The sequence below is a fragment of the Eurytemora carolleeae genome, unplaced genomic scaffold (assembly GCF_000591075.1).
Source record: "Eurytemora carolleeae unplaced genomic scaffold, Eaff_2.0 scaffold1284, whole genome shotgun sequence".
Taxonomy (NCBI): domain Eukaryota; kingdom Metazoa; phylum Arthropoda; class Copepoda; order Calanoida; family Temoridae; genus Eurytemora; species Eurytemora carolleeae.
Genome location: NW_019397191.1, coordinates 26,836 through 45,159, shown reverse-complemented (window position 1 = coordinate 45,159; position 18,324 = coordinate 26,836). Strand labels below are relative to the sequence as shown.

General features: G+C 34.1%; 1 protein-coding gene across 1 annotated transcript; it reads right to left on the bottom strand.

Moving 5' to 3' along the window:
- Positions 1–797: 797 nt before the first annotated feature.
- LOC111712637 (uncharacterized) lies at positions 798–17,134 on the bottom strand. The gene is made up of 24 exons (XM_023487315.1): positions 17,040–17,134; positions 16,218–16,549; positions 14,723–14,799; positions 14,235–14,290; positions 13,963–14,017; positions 12,988–13,262; positions 12,401–12,509; positions 11,750–11,793; positions 11,444–11,543; positions 10,896–10,996; positions 9,932–10,049; positions 9,621–9,730; positions 8,840–8,904; positions 8,081–8,204; positions 7,473–7,593; positions 7,058–7,146; positions 6,584–6,693; positions 6,388–6,489; positions 5,089–5,180; positions 4,877–4,955; positions 1,896–1,954; positions 1,617–1,656; positions 1,397–1,459; positions 798–924 (listed from the first exon to the last, which is right to left on the bottom strand). The coding sequence occupies exons 1-24, from the start codon at positions 17,124–17,126 to the stop codon at positions 798–800; spliced, it is 2,535 nt and encodes an 844-aa protein (XP_023343083.1). The 5' UTR covers positions 17,127–17,134.
- Positions 17,135–18,324: the final 1,190 nt, after the last annotated feature.

Genomic DNA, 18,324 nt, shown 5'->3' with positions numbered 1-18,324 from the left:
ATATGGATCTTTGCTTTATTACGTTTGAACAAGTATTATTTCTCGTGTAGAGAACATCTAGTTAAAGTTGTATCTGATGATTCATTCTAAAGAATACGACTTAAAAGAAACTATTGGAGTAAGACATTTCCTTCACAGCTTTAGAATAAGTAATGAACTCAAGTTGTTCCTCAACCGGCACAACTTTAGAGAAAGTAATGGGCTCAACATGTTCCTGAACCAACACAGCTTTAGAATAAGAAATGAACTAGAGTTGTTCCTGAACCAGCATAGCTTTAGAATAAGTAATGAGCTCAACATCTTCCTCAACTGTAACAGCTTTAGAATAAGTAATGAGCTCAACATCTTCCTCAACTGTAACAGCTTTAGAATAAGTAATGAACTCAACATATTCCTGAACCAACACAGCTTTAGTATAAGTCATGAACACAACATGTTCCGGAACCATCACAGCTTAAGAATAAGTAATGTATTCAAGTTGTTCCTGAAGCAACACAATGAGTAATGAATTCAAGTTGTTCCTGAAGCAACACAGCTTTAGATTGAGTATTGAAATCAAGTTGTTCCTGAACTAATACAGCTTTAGATAAGTAGTAGTTCAAGTTGTTCCTGAACTAATACAGCTTTAGATTAAGAGTAGTTCAAGTTGTTCCTGAACTAATGCAGCTTTAGATAAGTAATAGTTCAAGTTGTTCCTGAACTAATACAGCTTTAGATAAGTAATAGTTCAAGTTGTTCCTGAACTAATACAGCTTTAGATAATTAATAGTTCAAGTTGTTCCTGAACTAATACAGCTTTAGATAATTAATAGTTCAAGTTCTTCCTGAANATATTTTTTGAAGTGAAGAGGATGGTTTAGTTTGCCAATAGAGATATCATGCCGGAGAAATATGTTGTCATACATTGGATGAACCACTACTTCCCTAAATATAACTTCATTAGTGATTTTGCAAAAGTGTAAATAGATACATTTACGAAAGAGGGGAGGGGGTTGTATCATGCTCTCGGCACCCAGCTTGTAAGGGTATACCTACTTCTGAGTGTTGTTAATAAATTCTTATATCACAAAAATAAAGATTTGACTAAATAATAAGATATTGGACGATAGCTGGGAACTTTTGAATCAAAATCACTTATTCACAGTGTGGGGTTAATTTCCGATCATATCTTTAATTGTTTTCTAATGTGTGAATCTGTATCCAGATGACTTCAAAAGTTACCGCTTTAAAGTTCCAGATAATAAGCTACTTTACTTCATTCAAAAGTTTCTTGCTTTTGTAAATTTTACACTCAAATGAACACGTGAATAAACAAATATTGTTTTTAAATTATGTTCCAAAATCAATTTAACAATTCTAAAAAATTAAATTTTCTAAAATATCAAAAACAACTTACACAATATCTCTCCATTGTTCCCAGGAGGATTGGGACTGCTTCCTTTGCATTCCAGCGCGAATCCTAAAATATCAGTGCATAGGATTAATTTATTTTTTACCCGTTGTCGTGCATCCGTGCACCTCCCTACAACAGTTTAAATCACTCAATAGAATGAATGTTTTAAATTCTTAAAATTTGCAATTCCCATTTTTAAAAGCTTTAAATCCTAGTCTCTTACCTGTAATGCATTTTATCCTCAAACTTAAACAAACAGTGGCCTAATCAAAAAATATCAAATTAAATTTATATTGATTTTTAAAAGTACCACAACTTAACCATCAATAAACCATTTTAAAAAAATTATTACTATATTTATGTGTATCATTAGTCACACATAACAAGGATTTTCATGAACATAGACAATGGATCATTAGTCACACATAACAAGGATTTTCATGAACATAGACAATGGACATAGTCTTGTAGATTTTAGATTTAAAAACATATTTTGACGAACCAGCAGTTAAAATGTAATTTGGAGAGATGATCGCTCCTCCGCAAATGAATTCAGAGTTCCTGAAAAATATACATATATTTTTTCATTCAACGTGAACTTTCCAATGTTACCTCCAGAAATCAGAATGTATTTGACATAAGTCGGAGGGGGGGGGCATACTTTCATAAATTTTCAGAAGGTCCACTTGGATAAGAATAATTTACAAACCAAAATGGAAAATGCAGATGGTAAAAATAAAGATTTTTTTAGACTTTAGACAAGATATTCTACAATTTCGATTAATTTAATTTTTACTACCTTTTTTTCCTACATCTAATAGTGTTAATATTTACTACCTTTTTTCATATCTCTAAAAAAACATGAGCTGAAAACTTTAGAATGGTGGATATCGAGATCAATGCTTGATCTCCTCTTTTTCTTGATCTCCAGATTAAATAGTGCTTGTTCTCCTTTTGTTATTAATCTCCAGATTAATTAACAAATCGGGATTAAGGATATCAAATTCTAAAGTTTTCAGCTATGGTAAAACTAAGAATATCAATATAGGAGATAATTCCACCAACTATCATTTTACCTATAGATAGCTATAATGGCAGGTAGCTCATCAATACAGGAGATAATTCCACTAACTATTATCTTACCTTTAGATAGCTACAGTAGAAGGTAGCTCATCAATATAGGAGATAATTCCACCAACTATCATCTTACCTATAGATAGCTATAATGGCAGGTAGCTCATTAATACAGGAGATAATTCCACCAACTATTATCTTACCTTTTGACAGCTGCAGTAGAAGGTAGCTCATCAATATAGGAGATATTTCCACCAACTATCATCTTACCTATACTAGATAGCTATAGAGCCAGATAGCTCATCAATATAGAAGATAATTCCACCAACTATCATCTTACGTATAGATAGCTACAGTGTCAGGTAGCTCATCAATATAGGAGATAATTCCACCAACTATCATCTTACCAATAGATAGCTATAGGGTGGCCAAANAAAACCTTCACTAATAATATTAAAAACCCCATTTTGCCTTCGGTTATAGTAAAAGGCAAACTTTCAACCAAAAAATGAAATCAAAGGTCTGAAATTATGTATTGGAAAAATCTTGAGAAGGCACAAATCCGCATTTTAAATTTTAAGTTCAGGCATTGAAGATCAGCGCCAACTTAGCACGAGTTCCGACTTAACATGAATACTCGCCACACCTTCAAAAGTTTCTATTTTCTGTACCCCTTCAAAATTTTATATACCCCTATTTTTTGCATCCTAATGTCGTAGACTTTTAATATTGAAATAGTGTAAACCTTCAGTTTTCCAAGATGAAGGAATTGGAAAAGTATAGCTTATATATTCAGAGCTGAAAACTTTAGAATGTGATATCCTTAATCCCGATTTGTTAATTAATCTGGAAATTAAATTCATGAGGAGAACAAGCAATATTTAATCTGGAGATTAAGGAAAAGAGTGGATTAAGCATTAATCCCGATATCCACCATTCAAAAGTTTCTAGCTCTGGTTCTTTTCTCTAACTTACTCACCTTCCACACCCCTTTCCATGAGAGATAACTCCAGCCAAATAATTTACTTTTTTATTCCTTCCATTATACTTCAATCACATTTAGTTTTACTAAATCAAGTTCAGTCAAAAATATACTAAAGTAAAAAACAAGTTTTAATAAAAAATAAATCAAGTTTTAATTCAAAAACAAGATTGAAGTCAATAACAAGTTTTAATTAAAAAAAGGTAGAAGTCAATAACAAGTTTTGATTCCAAAACAAGGTTTAAGTCAATAACAAGTTTTGATTCCAAAACAAGGTTGAAGCCAATAACAAGTTTCAATTCAAAAACTAGGTTGAAGACAATAACAAGTTTTGATTCCAAAACAAGGTTGAAGTCAATAACAAGTTTTGATTCCAAAACAAGGTTGAAGTCAATACCAAGTTTTGATTCCAACAAGGTAGAAGTCAATAACAAGTTTTGATTCCAAAACAAGGTTGAAGTCAATAGCAAGTTTTAATTCCAAAACAAGGTTGAAGTCAATAACAAGTTTAAATTCCAAAACAAGGTTGAAGTCAATAACAAGTTTTAATTCCAAAACAAAGTTGAAGTCAATAACAAGTTTAAATTCCAAAACAAGGTTGAAGTCAATATAACAAGTTTTAATTCCAAAACAAGGCTGAAGTCAATAACAAGTTTTAAATCAAAAACAAGTTTTAAATCAATAACAAGTTTCAAGAGAAATAATGGATAAAATCCGTACAATCCGTACAATTTGAAAACAAATCCGTACAATCCGTGCAATCCGTACAATCCGTACAATTTTAGGGTTAAAAAAAAATCAATCCGTACAATCCGTACATTTTGGCCACCCTGTAGCTATAGTAGCAGGTAGCTCATCAATACAGGAGATAATTCCACCAACTATCATCTTACCTATAGATAGCTAAAGTAGCAGATAGCTCATCAATATAGGAGATCATTCCACCAACTATCATCTTACATATAGATAGCTATAGTAGCAGGTAGCTCATCAATAAAGGAGATAATTCCACCAACTATCATCTTACCAATAGATAGCTATAGTAGCAGGTAGCTCATCAATACAGGAGATAATTCCACCAACTATCATCTTATCTATAGATAGCTATAGTAGCAGGTAGCTCATCAATATAGGAGATAATTCCACCGACTATCATCTTACCTATAGATAGCTATAGTGGCAGGTAGCTCATAAATATAGGAGATAATTCCTCCAACTATCATCTTACCTATAGATAGCTGTAGTGGCAGGTAGCTCATCAATATAGGAGATAATTCCAACAACTATAATCTTACCTATAGATAGCTAGTGTCATGTTGCTCATCAATATAGGAGATAATTCCACTGACTATCATCTTACCTGTAGATAGCTATAGTGGCAGGTAGCTCATCAATATAGGAGATAATTCCTCCAACTATCATCTTACCTATAAATAGCTATAGTGGCAGGTAGCTCATCAATATAGGAGATAATTCCTCCAACTATCTTTGGCTCAGAACTCACAGCTGAAACGTTGACATTTAACAGATGAGCTTTTTATTACCAGGACATTTCTGACATTTTTAACATAAAATAAGATATTTCAATGTTTAACTTGATCGGTAAAATGTATTTGAAACTAAACCCTAGAAAACTTACGCATGCCCAGTTCTCCACTCTCAACCATCTCAGCGATCTCTTTGGATGGAAGAAAAAAGGACGTTTCATTCATTTCATGAGCCCTAAATATTCTAAAATATTTTTAAAAATTAGAATTTAAGTTATATTGAAGTCTGTTCTTATTAAGAAAGCTGTTGATAGATTTCTAAAAGACTAGCAAGATTTTAAGATGAAAAATAACGGTTTAATCTTCTAAATTCAAGTTTTTTCATTTAAATGTGTTGAATCTTTAGTAGTTCCTTTGAATCTATGATTGTAGTAAAAGTCGTACTCTAAAAGTTTGTCCCACATTATTCTAGGTTCAACCAGTCCACTATCCAAATCAAAAAGAACGCAGCCCACCTAGCCCTAAATTCCACACAGGGACACAAGTATTGCTATCAACAAGCTATTACTTCCGCTCTAAATGCCACAAAGGAACAAAAGCTAAGCTATCAACAAGCTTTTACTTCCGCTCTGCTATCAACAAGCTATTACTTCCGCTCTAAATGCCACAAAGGGACACACGCTTAGCTATCAACAAGCTATTACTTCCACTCTAAATGGCACACAGGGACACACGCTTAATTATCAACAAGCTACTACTTCCACTCTAAATGCCACAAAAGGACACAAGAGTAGCTATCAACAAGCAATTACTGCCACTCCAAATGCCACACAGAGACACAAACTTAGCTATCAACAAGCTACTACTTCGACTCTAAATGCCACAAAAGGACACAAGAGTAGATATCAACAAGCAATTACTGCCACTCCAAATGCCACACAGAGACACAAACTTAGTTATCAACAAGCTATTACTTCCGCTCTAAATGCCACACAGGGACACAAGCTTAACTATCAACAAGCTATTACTTCCTCTCTAAATGCCACACAGGGACACAAGCTTAACTATCAACAAGCTATTACTTCCACTCTAAATGTCATACAAGGACACAAGATACTGGTTATCTACAAGCCCTTTAGTCGATCTCTACCCAAAGAGGTAGGATTTTTACCCGAATACTCCGGATACAATTACTCCACACTGTAATCAAATCGGAGTTCTGGTTCTTACTAGCTATAGTTAGAACCAGTTTAAAGGTTTATATGTTACAAGCTAAAGTTTATAGAGTAATTACAATTCCTACGTCGTTATCTTTATCACATGATTAAGGCAATCATGTTATGTATAACAGCACATTAATAATGTACAATGTACTGGAAGTTTATAGAATATCATGTGACCTGATATTTATTACATGATTAGTTCTTGGCAAAATCTTAAACATTTAATACCTTTTAACTCTGGTGACTTGATCACTGCAAGATAGAAGTTTGCATTCAACTTTTACAAGGTTAAAACCGGTTTCAGAACCTTTTGCAGCTCCTACTCTGAGCCTGTAACATTAGAAAACATGAAGTGAAACGAAAAATTTATAAATGTCGTCTTATTCGATAAAATTTGAAAATAATGGAAAAATTCTTTTATCACCTTTCGTTTGGTTTTGGAAAATTAGTAAGAGAAACCACATAAATTGGGTCTACGAAAGATTTTACAACAGTAACTGAAGCCACATCAAGCTCTTTGAAACCTGCACACGCCTGTAAAAAATACATCAATAGTTTTTATCAAATCAAAATAAATGGACTAAGGTACTCAAAACTATTATTGGATTAAAAAATACGAAAAAATGCAAAAATGTCGAATTAACTGGACATTTTTTCTTTGAAGTTTCAGGGTTGATTGTTACCCAATTTTCTACCATTCTTTACGATTAAATTTCACCAGTCTCTTGAAATCCTTGAAACTTAAATATTAATAACATTGGTATTTGACGTACTTAACAGTTTGATGTACCGTGTGGATAAAACTTCAAGTTTTTCCTACATATACTTTAAACTCAAGCAGGCCTTAAGAGTTAACAAGTCGTTAAAATGAAGTTATTAGAACAATAAGTAAACTTACCCTATCTCCAAGATTTTGTAGTCCTGTGGAATCAGATTCTGTGAGAGCCAGGTATTTGTATTCATTTCCAGACCGTATACTCAGAATTCCTGATAAAAGACAGAAATTTCTATAAAATCTGTAACAATTGAAGAATAGGAAGACGACGTTAAGTCTCAAAATTGTCCAATGAAAATGAAACGCAGCAATTGTGCAGTGCCAAGCTTTCCTATTCCAAAGGATCCCATTGTATTTACAAACTTGAAACAAAGTCAAGGGAAGAGTAGTCTATCCCCCAGCAGTCTTGGGTGGAGGGTGGGGAGGGGGAGGGCTTTAAGATCAAACCTAGTCATAAATAAGGCCATTTCTTTGTGATCTATTAACAGCCCACCCCAAAAATCAAAATTGTCAGTAATTGTTAGATATTCCGACCAACCTGTGAGGTCTGAATATGCCGGTTTAAAATTCCGAATATCTGTGTTCTCTGGGTAGATTGATAAACATCCATCCTCATCCCTTCCATTGGAACAATCAGTCACACCATCACAAGCAAGCTCCTGTATGGTGTAAAGTCAATTTATAAAATTGGATTTTTATATGGGTTTCAACTTTACTGTTGTGCCTCATTATGGTTGGTTTTAAAAAAATTAATAAAACTTTTTTTTAAACTGTTTCCTCTTAAACTTTGAAATATCTAAAATACCTAAAAACTGTAAAATGATCCAAAAATGATTGTTAATGGTTCGTTTTTTGCCTATACAGGTGTCCGATGTAAAATTGTATTGCCTATCAATAACAGAATTCAAACATAATTAAAGGCAATTTAGATGATGTTTTACAATTGTAATATGGACCCCCCCTCCCCACCCTTCTAAAAAGGATAGCCTCCTCGACTGTTCATCTATTTCAACCTGGCCTAATATAGTAAGGAACAAGCATTGATGAGTGGTAATTGAAAAAATCTATAAATCAAATTTTAAAAATCACGAGATAAAACTTTTTTTCAGGACGGGGGGGGGAGGACTAATCCAAATGATGTCTTACCCGATTAATACACTCTGGATCCCCTGATATTTCCTCTGGCCTACAGAAGAATGATTTATCTAGTGGACAACCACAGATCTCTTCATCTTCTCCAAACCTACAGTCTGCATACCCATCACAGAACCTAACAAAATATTTAAGGGACTTTAAGCGTAATTTCAAGTGACCCTTCTCCAAGCAAAGATGTCAGGCAATGTCTGATTTACAACAGTACCAAGGCGTATTCAGGAGAGGGAGGGAAGGGTCCCCTGGATCGGTACAATCTATGATTTTCAGGGGATTTTTTGGCCCCAATATTTGCTGGGCATTCCCCCCCCCCCCCGACAGAAAAAAATCTTGGATAAATTCCTGAATTTGCCGATCAGGCCTGAACTGTTCCCTAAAAAGCTTTGTTTGATCAAGTATGAATTATATGTGAATGTTAACCTTTTGAAAACTGTTCATTTACAATTGGTGTTTTCTTAAAAAGTGATATGCGCATTTCTACTGCAGGAAAACATGCTGAACATTATTTTTCAGATAAAGGTTTTAAGGGTATCGTTGTCAATCGGACATTGCCATCTAAGTTTGCAAGGAGGGTCACTTGAATAAAAGTATTGCTTATACCAATTCCTTAAAAGGTTTAAATACCCCTCCTGGTGTCACAAAATTATATTGGGCGGTCTATGGCTGTAACTAAAAACTGAATCATTTAAATTGGTTTAGTATGTGAAAAGTAGCATTGAGAAAATATAATAGAATAAACGAGGTTTTGATTACCTAGCATCAATTAGACGGTCGGTACACGAGCAACTATCTTCATCAGAAAAGTCGTCACAATCCACCTTATCAAGATAAAGATACAATACAGTAAATTTGGATCATAAGAAAGGATTAAAATTGAAACAAATATTATGCCGTTGGAGCTAATTAGGGGGTCAAAAAAAAGCAGAATCAATTTGAATTGAAACCAGGATAACTGGGACTTTAAACCAGGGAATCCACGATAACTGGGGCTTGCAACCAGGGAAACCAGGATAACTAGAGCTTAAAACCAGGGAAACCAGGATAACTAGGACACGAAACCAGGGAAACCAGGAGTACTGGGTTTTAAAAACAGGGAAACCAGGATAACTAGGACTTGAAACCAGGATAACTGGGACTTGAAACCAGGGAACCAAGATAACTGGGAATCGAAACCAGGGAAAACAGGATAACTGGTACTTTAAACCAGGGAAACCAGGATAACTGGGGACTTGAAACCAGAGAAACAAAGATAACTGGGGACTTGAAACCAGGAAATCCAGCATAACTGGGGCGTGAAACCAGGGAACCCAGGATAACTGGAGCTTGAAACCAGTGAAACCAGGATAACTGGGACTTGAAACCAGGGAAACAAGGATAACTGGGACTTTAAGCCAGGCAACCCAGGATAACTAGAGCTTAAAACCAGGGAAACCAGGATAACTAGGACAAGAAACCAGGGAAACCAGGAGTACTGGGTTTTGAAAACAGGGAAACCAGGATAACTGATACTTGACACCTAGTGTAAATACTATACCTTGAAGTCACAATGTTTCTCAACTGGATAGCATTGAGTTTTATCCCTACTCCTTAGCTCTCTCTGTGGATCACAGTAAACAATTTTTCCTCCAGATCTTCTATCAGAATCTGAAATAAAAATAAAGTGAGTTTAACTTTGCTCTTTGGGATATAAACATTTTAGAGATTCAATAGGTGATCATTACGGCTATGATAGTGACCTGGCCCACGAATGAACCAATTATTTCAGAAGAGAAATTATAAATGATGCTGCAAATTCAAATCCTTTGAAAACAATAAACAAATCAACTGTTTGAAAAACATTCTCACTTGATAGTTGATCATCCCAGGATAGATCTTCTGAAGAAGGATCTCTGTGCTTAGAAGCTTCACTAGCATTAGTATGGAGAAGAGCAATGATGATTTGACGTGGCAATGGATCAATCTCCTGAAAATAATTAGTATGGAAAAGACCAGTGATGATTTTACGAGGCAATAAATCAATTTCCTAAAAATAATTAGTATGGAAAATAGCAGTGACGATTTGACGAGGCAATGGAACTATTTCCTGAACATATTAGTGTGGAAAAGAGCAGTAATGATTAGACGATGCAATGGATCAATTTCCTAAAAATTTTAGTTTGGAAAAAAGCAGTCATGATTTGACTAGGCAATGTATCAGTTTCTTTAAATATTTTATAGAAAAGAGAAATGATGACTTGAATACTGACTAGGCTTAATGGATCAATTTCCTAAAAATATTATATAGAAAATAGCAATAATGACTAGACGAAGCAATGGATCAATTTCCTGAAAAAAGTGTCTGGAGAGGAGCAGTGATAATTTGACGAGACAATGCATCAATTTCCTGAAAATATTATTTAGAAACGAGCAATGCTGACTTGACGAGGCAGTGGATCAATTTCCTGAGAAAATGTTGTCTGGAGAAGAGCAGATGATTTGACGAGGCAATGGATCAATCTCCTGAAAATATTAGTATGGAAAAGAGCAGTGACGATTTGAGGAGGCAATGGATCAATTTCCTGAAAAATGTTGTCTGGAGAAGAGCAGTGATGATTTGAAAAGGCAATGGATCAATTTCCTGAAGTTAAATTGTCTGAAGAAGAGTAATGATGATTCAACAATCAGTTTCCTGAAGAAAAAAAATAGAATTGAGAATATTAGTAATGATTGTCCGTGTGAGCTTAGGTTGTTTAATATAGAAGCTGCATATGTATTGTTAACTAAGAGAATATTTACCACAAGAACTAAGGATAATGGCATTGCATCCTACCTGTTGCACTAGAACTTCAGGAATGCTTGTTCCTCCCAGAGCTACATTATTTACGCCTTCAAGAGCCGCTTTTACATCCTTAAAGCTGGTTCCAACCTTCCCTTTAACAATTCCAAAATTAATACTTAACAGTCAAGATATTTTTTATGTTTAACCTTTTTTTTAAGGTTCTGGTTTTCTCAAAATAACATAATTTAGGGCCAAAAATGTTGTTTTGATATAGCTGAATCTTTGGTTACTATAATCTAAATCATTTGTCACATATTTGTCTTTTTCATGACAAAAAATTGTTATAAATTATTTTAATTTAGTCTACTTTTCGTCATTTATTTTATTTTTTAATCCTATTCCTTTAATTTTATGAAGTTTTTTATACCGAAAGTTGTTGAATAAAAAATCACAATGCCTTTTTTAAAACAAACACCCAGGCTGTTAATACCCCTTTAAAGAATGTGTAGCTTTAAGGATCCACAAAAAACAAGATTTTAACTATTACCTAAAATCCTTTTACAAAACTTTGTAATTTGTCTGACTAATTATAAATCTACCTGAGATGAGGTTGGCAAAGTAAAGGTTGAGAATTGATGATTTGTCAAGAACTCCCTGGGCTTCTAGGAGGGACTTAATATCCTCACTAGACTGCATCAACTGAATCATTATAATAATTAATAACATTTTCTTTGTAATTAAGATTGAGGAAACTTTGTATTTGAACAAAATATGAGGATTTTTTCTCAGTGTAATTCATGCATCTAAGATTTTTTATCTATTTAAAAATACCTTTAACAACATAAACCATACATTCCTGAAAGTTGTTTTTAACTTCAATTCTAATGTTGATATTGTTAACTTACATCAAGAAAGGCTTTAGAACCAGCACCCGAGGGGACAACATTTCCTAAATAGAATTTTTTAACTTCAAGCCATAAATCAGTGTTAAGGATCCGGATCAGACAAAACCGCAACAAACACACATATTTAGTTCTAAACAATAATATACATGATCAGTAAAACTTCCTATAAATCATTAAATAGTATATCAACAACATAAAATAGCGATAACAAAAAAGAAAATTTGTGTGAAAGAAAGGGATTTGCATAAAAAAATATGTATATGCATCAAAATGAATGGTCCAAACCACCATCAAATTTATTATTGTTAATGTATGATCATCCTTCTAGAATTAGAATTTACTACACAATTTAAACAAATAATGTTGAAATACAATTATTAATTTCCACGTTTTCCTCTTTAATTTCAAAACCCTAGGAAAAAAAGGTTCCAAGAAAGATGGTGAAGCATTATTTTTAAATGAATCAAGAATTGTTTAAAGTGCAATCAAATCATTTTTCATAAATTAAAAATGAGCTCCTTGCAAATTTAATTTTACCAATTTCTTGGTTTACATATTTTTTAAAGTGGACTTTTCGACTTCTCTTGTATAAAGAAATTCTAAAGTAATTATGTCAGAAATAAAAAAATAAAATTTTTTTTAATTTATCACCTTTTAGTGATGAGCAGTCGAATTGCTCAACGATGGCTCTATTAGTAACACTGACAGAGCTAAGGAGGATATTCTTCAACTGGATACACACATTCACAGCATCCAAATTCTTAACAATAAACACATTATTTGACAATTTGACACTACTGAACTTGTGCTTTAAATTGTGAAGTCTGAGCAAAAATGAGATATTCTCGTTTTTATCTGAAAATTGATCACTTTTAAAATTCTGGTTTATCCAATATAAAGGCTAGCAGATTTCTTACACAGAGACGAGGACGGAAATTGACGGAATTTATCAAGATGAACAAGTTTTTATTTTAGCTCAGAAGAGTTTAGGGTTTGTTGTAAAACAGGAATTAACTTTTTAAATTTAGGGTCACTTATGATTAAGTCGCCAGTTCCTCACAGAAATGATTTTAAATTGCTTTCTCTTTGGAATTTTAAAATTCTTAAAGGGACTGTAAGCGTAATTTCAAGTGAACCTCCAAGCTTTGAAGGGTACCATTGTAAATCGGACATAGCCATCTTTGCATCGAGTTTCACTTTAAATTACACCGACACTTACATTCCCTTTAACAACAAACCTTTGGAAGCGGATAAGCGGAAGTTTCAGTTTGATCCTTAGAGGGTCCATCAGATATCCTTGCAGCTTTAGTTGCTTTAATATCATCATCATTAGCTTCCTTCGGGTCATTGACAACGTCAGAGTCTTCTTTACCTTCAACTTTGTGCCAAAATGTTCCTGAAGAATCACTAACCCAAGATGAAGCAGATTTAGCATTTTCAGTTGTTGTAAGTGGAGAATCCGTTGTTGTCACTAAGTTCAAAGTTGTTTCACCAAATACGCCAGACAAATTCTCTGAAATGAACAAATTGGTAAAAACGTGGTGACCTTGGTGTTGCAGAAACTAGAAATCGTCCAACAATCGGTAAATAGTCCAAAATTTTAAAGAGTATCGTTGAACGTAACTCCCAAGTTTCCTTTTAGGGGTCTTAACATTTGTGTAGATTTTGATTTAAAAAATAAAAAAATGGAGAATATGAAGAAACTAAATAAAATAATATTTCATCAAAAAATATCTATTTCCACAAAACTGCCCTACCCCATTCGCGAAACCCAGGTTTCAAAACTGATTTTCATAACAATACCCAGTCTAAAGTTTTGGGCCCCTTCCACCTATCCCAGAGAACTACACTATAGGCAGCCCATGTGTACGCAAACTGTACTCTGTACATGATTCTCTGGGAGCAATATAAACAAACTGAAGGGGAAGGTTGAAAGCTTACTTAAATGTCAGTTAGTAAAGTTCGTGCAAAAAAAATATATTTGAATATGATCTTTGCATTCCGCTCAAAATTAAAATATATTGAAGTTGAATGAAATGTTAGTTCCTAAGTTCCTTCTTTTACCTCTTTAAATATTATGATTTACCGCCTTTGGTAAATACAATATGCGAACATAAAAACTTCAACGCTCTGAGTTTGCTTTCTAATCAAGATGGAGAATATGGAATCATTCTTTTTAATATTAATATTTGATGATACAGGAAAAGAGCTACCTGCACCAGAGAGTTTTTCATCTTTAGCTTCTCCAACCAAGTTAGACTCTTGAAACTAAATTAGTCCGAATAAATATTTTTAACATTTTAAAATATTTTCCCCAAAAATATGTATTAAGCAATTTGTAAGAAACTGTATCATATAAGTTTTAACTACCCTCTTTAAACTTTCAATCAGGGTGTAATTTCTTGTGAAAAAAGTTTTAAAAAATGATAATTTTCTAACTAAATTTGAGTTGTTGATTCATAACTTCATGATTTATAAAAGGTACCTTCACGCCAATGATGATAAATCCAATGATAATGATGACTGCAAAAACAAGGATTCCTGAAGAAAAAAATATCAACAAATGATCAAGATAATGCCAAAAAGTGTCAGTAAATAAATCCCTAGCTCATGGAGTGGGGGAGGGGAAGGGGGAGTTTATTCAAAGATATAAGAAAGAGAAATGAAAGAATTTCCCCCTTTTTAATTCATTTTACTCAAAACTTCGATTATCCCTTCCCCCCCCCCTGAAAAACTTTCATTAATTATAGGGGGAAGAAGATTAATTTATCAAGAATATATATATAACATAAACAAACAAAACAATCCCCCTGTCAATTCTGAGAAAGGTCAGGTTAGAGCCCATCTCAGCGCATCACTTCCATTTGAAGTAGCGGGGCATCACGAGCGTCACTGGTGGCTGACCTCAAGGGTCAAAGTGTGGACCACCAGGCAGAGGACAAGCTCAATGTCGGCATGAAAAATAATCTTGACCTGCACATGCAGTTCTGTTCCTAGTTGTGTTGTTTCTTGGAATTCCCTCTTCTCTGGGACCATCTTCAGCCTCCATCCTGGAATCAGTGCTAAGAATCCTGATCAGCAAAAATATGCGGATCCGCGGATTCGGATCAGGGGCAAAATATAAACCAAAAACCAAAGATGTTGCTCTCAAAACACAAATCAGAACTGTTAACTAATGACAGATTTTAAAAATTCCAAATTTCTGAAACGGTTTAGCAAAATAATAAGCGAAAAAGAAGAAGAAAACGTTTAAAAATTTGTAATATGTTAAAAAAAACAATAAATCAGAAAACCAGATACATTTTTATCCAGGGCGGATCCTGGATCCGGATCCGCATCAAAATGAAATGGATCCTATGCTATTCCTGGAATTTTTTCTTGTTTAAGAATTATTAAAGAGATAAAATTTACAGACTGCCTTAAAGGAACTTGAAGCGTAATTTTAGTGACCCTCCATGCAAAGATTTATATTGCCAGATTTACAAATAATCCTTGAAAATTTAATCTGATCTAAAATATGGAAGATAACGTCGGTTTTCCGGCTTAGACAATGTGTTAAATTCTGATAGTAACTAATTCTGATAAGGAAGAAATGCGCAAGTCCCTTCTGAAGAGAAACCACAAATGTGATTAAACAGTTTTCAAAATCAAATACATGCAGTTCTAAATTTCTAATTCATACTTGATCAGACAAAGCTTTAAAGGGTGCCGTTAAAAATAGGTCATTGCCACCTCTGCATGGAGGGCCAAATAAAATCATGCTTATAGTCTATGGATCTATTTTATTGATGAACCCCCATTTATAGAAAGCATGTACAATTCACAATGGTATTATACTTTAAACTTATTCTTATCATGAGTGAATGATATCTTTGTTTTTTTGTCTGAACATTGATTTTTTATCGCGGTTGATTCTCTGTACATTGATTTGCCAATTTTTGCTGCAGAAGCAATGAATCAACTTGTTAGAACTCTATTCAAGATAGAAAACCAATCCCTCATTGTTTAATAGATAAAGTTCGAAGATCAGTGCTTAAATCCGAATTCGGATTGGGAACCTTTGGATTGGCAACATTTTGGCTACCTGGATCCGGATCTGCAAAAATATGCGGATCCACGGATCCAGATCCAAGAGGCAAAATATCAACCAAATGCTAAAAAACTGTTTGCTTCAAAAACCCAAATCTAATGAACTGTTAAAAAAAGTTAAGCTATCAAAAAATTCATCATTTCTGCATGGTTCATTAAGTATTAGCATAAATATAAGCAAAATAAAGAAGAAAAACGTTTTGATAATTCTTCTTTGTTGAACAGGTCAGTAAATCTTAAAGAAATCGGATCCGCATCAAAATATTTTTAATCAAATTCAAATAAATTTTACTCTGAATTGCATGAGTAAACATCATATTATGTTAAAGACAGTTTTGTAAAATCATCCCCCCCCCCTAACATAACCTATAACTCTAACCTATATGAATCATGCTGAGAGCCTCCACCACTCCCAATAGAATCTTGTCTCCCAATGGAACCCTCTGGACCAATGGAACCTTGTCTCCCAATGGAACCCTGTGGACCAATGGAACCTTGTCTCCCAATGGAACCCTGTGGACCAATGGAACCTTGTCTACCAATGGAACTTCGTCTGCCTGGATGAAGTTCCTGGGATGGAACTCCATGGACCGAAGAAACTGAATGATATTTCGAGGAACCCGCCGTGGAACCATAAACTGTATTTCTGCTCCCTCTGCTTCCCTTGCTACCTTGAGAACCAGAACCTTGCCTTCGGCCAGAGTTTGGAACCTAAACAAAGGGTCAATTAAGTAATTTTTTAACTAAGGGGAAAAACAACCGAAGATCCAATAAAACTGGAAGATGACCTTAAAAAATTTTCTTTTTAAAAAGTACCAACCAGTCATGTATACTGATCATATGACGAGTTGACGAGGCAAAATGCGTGTGTAAACTTATATATAAATATATTTTTATATATCTATATATATAAAGTAGTAATCTCTGTTTGATGTTTTGTTTGAATGTCCGATCATAACTCATGAACCCCTGGATTTGTCTAAAATTTCGATTGGGAAGCTCGGGAGAACCACGGGAATTTTCTTGGCTTGCTTTGAGATTCCAACGAACTTAACGTATAGTAGACTTAAAGAGGAAAAAATAGCTAAAATCGTAATTTATGAATTAGTGCGGGTAAACGGATGAAGTAACTACAGTACCAGCTGGGCAACGCTGGGTATATAGGCTAGTATATTTATATATGTATATGTTCAGTGTTCACCTCCAGGAATTGAGATTGTTCAAGTAGTGGGGAACCTGCAGGAATATCTTTTGTGCTTCGTCGTCTAATCCTACTCACCATAGACATTTCTCCTGAAATTATACAGGGAAATTTTCTAGGGGAAATCACCCACCCTCTGTTCTAACTCTAAAATTATTTACCCAATTTTGTTAAACATGTATTTAGTTTAAATGGCCATTTGTCAAATAGATATATATATATGAATTTTAGAGGGAAAAAAGTTTAGTCTATGGTATTGAATTAAAACACCGCCGGTTTAATTCCTGTTAAACTGAAAATATAAGTTGCCATGCCCATATTCATATAGAGAGGGGGGCTGATGATGACATTCCCCCTACCCCTCATTTACCAAAAAGTTAGTATAGAATTTCGTTGGTTATGAATTAGATAGGCAGCTTTGATTTTGATTGGTTAACGGGGTCCGTCCTAGTAGCAATTTTGTAAATTAAAACTATAAACATAAAAAATAATTCATTATGTATTATTTCAGGGTTATGGTTAGGTAAGGACAATTTCTGAGCCGAGTGCTGCAGCTAGGACAGGCTAGGGGGCTGTACGCCGCGGCCAGGACAGACCTTCAATTTCAACAATCTTTAAAAAAAACAGTATATATTTTGGATTTGGTTAGGTTCAGAAACTTTCTGGGCCGAGCGCTGCGGCCACAAGACCAACTTTATCCATGTGCGTATTTTTTAAAACTACCTAAATATCGATAAAAATATGTGGAAATTGATAGGAGGGGCCGCGGGGGGGGGGGGGGGGTTCCAAAAACCGTATACTAGGGAATCACCGATTAACGTTTATTTCTATGTACATCTAAAGGCGAGCACCATAAATTGATATGGGCAGCAAATTTTACAGTTCAACTACTGCGTAATGCATACCACAACTGGACTGCTCGAGCTGGTTGAATTTCGAAAAGTTTGAACCCAAAACCTGCATTACTGTACTCACTGTACAGCTGTCTATAGAGAGTACGATTTTGTACGTTATAAAGTTCACTGAGTACATTTATCATTGAAGGGGCATAAATTTGATATACAAGACAGAGGGATAGGGGCGTTTTATATAATTCGTATTTCTTCATGAAGAGTTTTTTAAAAATTTAATTAATAAATAAGAACTATAAGAGCAAATTATTCTTGGAATCCACCCCACCCTCCGCTATTCCCATTCTAATCTTTTGTTGTATATATATTATAAATTATTAATTGAATTTAATTAACGTGATGCATCCTAGTAAGACTTCCTATAAATCATTAAA